General features: G+C 39.7%; 1 protein-coding gene across 1 annotated transcript in view; it reads left to right on the top strand.

The window, feature by feature from the left end:
- The first annotated feature begins 524 nt into the window (after positions 1-524).
- Positions 525-3,973, top strand: part of ABCC5 (ATP binding cassette subfamily C member 5) — a 46,914-nt gene continuing 43,465 nt past the window's right edge. The window contains exon 1 of the mRNA XM_029084878.1: positions 525-701. Coding sequence (XP_028940711.1) covers positions 573-701 — 129 coding nt within the window. The 5' untranslated portion in view covers positions 525-572. The remainder of the gene's footprint in view (positions 702-3,973) is intronic.

Below are 3,973 nucleotides of genomic sequence, written 5' to 3'. Positions count from 1 at the left end.
CAGTAGCTCAAGCCTGTGCTGTAAGTGGATAATGCTACAGAGAAGGAATTTACTCTCGAGTGTGTGTGGAATGACTAATTTTGTCAAATAACATCTCCAAAGAGATCAGTTTAGCAAAATTTTCTGCTGGTAAGTTGTTGGGTATGTGCAGCTTTAGACACTAACAATAGATTTCAGAGATTTGATCTTCCGAGTCAGGTTTCCACTAAATACTGTAGTTATTACTTTAATCTGTCAGGTTGCATAACTAAATTTCAGCATGCTAAGGGAGGAAGTGTGACAGTACTCTGGTGCATTGAGAATCATTATACTATTTGGTTACCTCAGGGTATGTTTAAACTAGTTCAGGAGAAGTTAGTCTTGTGTGGGTTTCCAAAATCACATTATTGCAGCCCTGTTGTAATAAAACTTCCTTACAATTGCTTCCTGATTTTTATTTTGAAAATAAACTTTAAAAAGAGACGATTAAAAGGAACTAGTGCATTTGGCATAATGTATAATGAAGTGCAATTTAATTACTTTTCAGATACTTGAGGTGAAAATACACATGTAAATCCTGGCGTTTACAGAAGATGAAAGACATCGACATAGGAAAAGAGTACATTATACCCAGTTCTGGGTATAGAAGTGTGAGGGAGAGAGCCAACTCTGTGCAGCATGAAGAGCAGGAAGGGTCAAAATTTCAGCATGCTAAACACAAGGTCAGTTTATTTTTTTCATTGTTTGTTTTGCAATCTATGCTTATTAAATTACATGCAGCAGCAGCAGCCTTTTTGCTCTGCCAGATCTATATAGATTCACTGCATTGAAGGTCAATAATGAATATTCCCTTTTGCGTGGAAGAGGTCATTCCAAGGGGTACTGTAGCTATGCTAGTAACAAGTCTGAGCACTTATTAAGCGTTTTTCACTTTCAAACATGACTTTTTAGTAACATTTGAACAATTTTTTTTTAGTATTCAGATCTTGATGTGAATCCAGGGAATGTTTTAAGCTTTTGTACTTGAGAGAATCATTACAACCAAGTAAGAACAGTGAAGAGCTCAGCACAAATCATGTACCATTCAGTGGTGACAGCTGAAAAAACTCTTAATCGTGCTGTGTTTTTATCAAGGATTAATTTTCTAAAGCAGATGTCTAGCTTGCTCTAATAGCAAGGCATTTTACTTTTTCCCTCAGATGGAAGTAATCTGTATTGAATACTGTTTATTGTGCATCTGTATATTTAACATGGTGAGGTGCTGTCATAATTAATTCTAGTTAAGTTTAAGAGCTGGGTCTTGAAATAACCAATGGCTTAGAGCTTGCATGTCATTATTCTGAGCTTCTAATTTTTAGAGCTTGTTCTCACTGGAAAGATTGCATGTACCAAGTGCTACAGGGCAAAAAAATGCTCAGATAAATGGAGACACCCACGCTGGTGTAAGAGATGGTCTGAAACTAGTAACCTGTGCCAGTCGAAGAAAATTAAATATTAGCTGTTCTGAATGCTAGCACTGAAATATTTTCTTACATGTCCTGTTCTTAACATTTCCTAAAATACTGATGTAGAACTTTCCAAAGCTAAACAAATAAAGTTAATACTGTCTATGTCTGATTTTTGCAATGACAAGGTTCTCGGAAATGTGTTGTGGGCCATTCCATATAGATAGCCTGTGACAGCTGTGATGTGAGAGGGTTGGAAATAGGGGAACTCATCTTATTTGTATGGAGAGATTGTAAAGACTGTGTTTTTTTTAGAAGGCTTAAGTTTTACTGCATTATATTTATCACTGAGATACTATGTACTTCAGATAAGGCTCACCTTGTTTCACTGGGGCTTAGAGGATTTTGCAAGGGGTTTTTTTGTAGGCTAACAGTGCTGCACTGCTGTTTTTTGAGATTGGAATGATCTGCTCTGCAGCAGGCTGAGTGCAGTTTGCACTTGCAGGCCCTGCAGCTCTGAGTGTCCCTACAGGCTCTATGACTCAGCAGACTCTTGCTGACGGCGTTGAGAGGAAGGTAGGGTGTCTGATTGCATTAGAGCAAGCACTGATGCAGAACTAAGAGCCCTGTGGAGTCACAGTGCAGCTTCTTAACGGCAATTATTCTGTTGATGTCATGGGCTTGCTATCCACTGTACACCATCCAGCAGCAAATCTGCTCTGTCAAATTAGCGGTGACAACAGTGAAGCCATTGGCAGACAGCTTTGTTTCCTGACCAGTGGCAGGGGAGTTAAGCAGTAATCATAACATGTTATCTCTGCCTATTGGTCTCCATCATCTGATCATGTTGATGTCTGGTTTACCTTCCCAGGACAAAATCCTTATTTTACCTCTAAACCTTTTAAGTGAATGAACTGAATCAAACCAGCACATTTGTTTTTCTTGTGAAGGCTGAAAGTAAGCTAAGTAAGTCCTGCACTTCTGTACAGCGTGGCATTAGAATCTCTAACTTTGAGACAGCTTCAGGTCAGCCTAACTCTGTTGCTGTAGTCTTGTTTACCCTTCTGCCTCTACCATTTGATTTACTGCCTGTAACTACAGGGTAGTAGACCCAGATAATTGATTGCAAAACAGGGATTCTATAAAACTTGCGATTACTGATGCAAGAAAATGGCTTGCCCTAGTTCTTACCTAGAAATTTGTCTGGTTTGATCTCTGAGTAGAGGAATAAACCTTGCTTACCTTGCTAATGGACTCGGCTAGTTCTCACAGGTTACCCATTTTACTTGTTAGTTATCTTGTTCAGAATGCCAGAGTTGAGTTAATTTCTAGCTCAAACATTGGTACCCTTTTTATTTTGCTAACCTTACAGTGTGGATGTTTACAGACCATAAACACAAACAGCTCTGAATTTGTTGCTGCATGTTGGTGAGATTAAATCCTGCTTACTTGCAAAATACTGAGGTTAAGTGAAAGGAGCTGTATTCATAACACCTTATCTAAGTTACGTGTTCATATTGGTACTAAGCTTCTTCCTTTCTAGTTGAAACAAGCTCTGGTTTCAGCAACATTCTTGACCTTATCAGTTATTGGGATGCTTCATACTTTTGGAAATGGGTAAGCAAGGACTTCTCTTTCATAAGGCTGAATTTTGCCTGTTTGGTCAAGTACTTCCACTCTGTAGCAAAAGGGTAGAGGCTGTAGCTCAGCTGTTAAGAAAATGATGTTTCAAGGGGAGAAGGGACTGTCCTTCATTACTTTATCCTTTATGAAACCTGAGATTGGATCAGATGCCTAAGCTGGCTTATTGGGTGCATGTTGGCATAGCTGATGACAGAACACAGTGGAGGGATAATGTGATGAGGAAGGCTAGGACCACAGCAGTTCAGATCGAGGGGATAAGCTGTAGTGGAACTCTATCATCTGTCCAACAAGGTCCAGTGTGCCATCAACAGAGATTTTGAGACTCTCAAATTTCTTGTGGAAAACCTAACTTGGGATTTGAACTAGCTTGACCAGAAAATGGCAAAGCTGTAGGCGTGAGCTGTATAGCAGGTAAGAAGCTGCAAGCAGATTAAGGCTCTTATTTTACCACTAACTTCAGATCTTTGTGGAATGCAGGTTTGGAACTGTTTTGCAGCAGTCTTATACTGCCTGAGGTAGGCTTCTTGCTAATATGTTGCATAGGTACCTCATACCTCACAGACTGAGGTAGAACTGCATAGTTCCTTCTGAGGAGGATACAGGAATGTGCTGCCTCTGGTAGTCAGGGACTACTAGTTCATGACCAGTGGTGGTGACCACTTCTGGGAAGGCTACAGTACATCTGACTGATCAGTAACATGACTCATTGGTTTTTCTGTTGCCTATATTGCTGCATTTTTTCTCATCTTTCTTAACTTAAAGTGGACAAGACTAGTTGATTGCCTGATCAGGATCTTTACAGGTGAAAGACCTAATTTACTACTGAGCCAAGGTCCCAGAGCCTTTTTGTATGTCTCTCTTCTTTGCCTTCTTAAAGGTTGTATCCAACTTTGCTCTTTCTGTCC

The sequence above is a fragment of the Antrostomus carolinensis genome, unplaced genomic scaffold (assembly GCF_000700745.2).
Source record: "Antrostomus carolinensis isolate BGI_N321 unplaced genomic scaffold, ASM70074v2 scaffold15175, whole genome shotgun sequence".
NCBI classification, from domain to species: Eukaryota; Metazoa; Chordata; class Aves; order Caprimulgiformes; family Caprimulgidae; genus Antrostomus; species Antrostomus carolinensis.
Note: the sequence above shows the minus strand (reverse complement) of the source record. Positions and strands in the feature narration are given on the sequence as shown.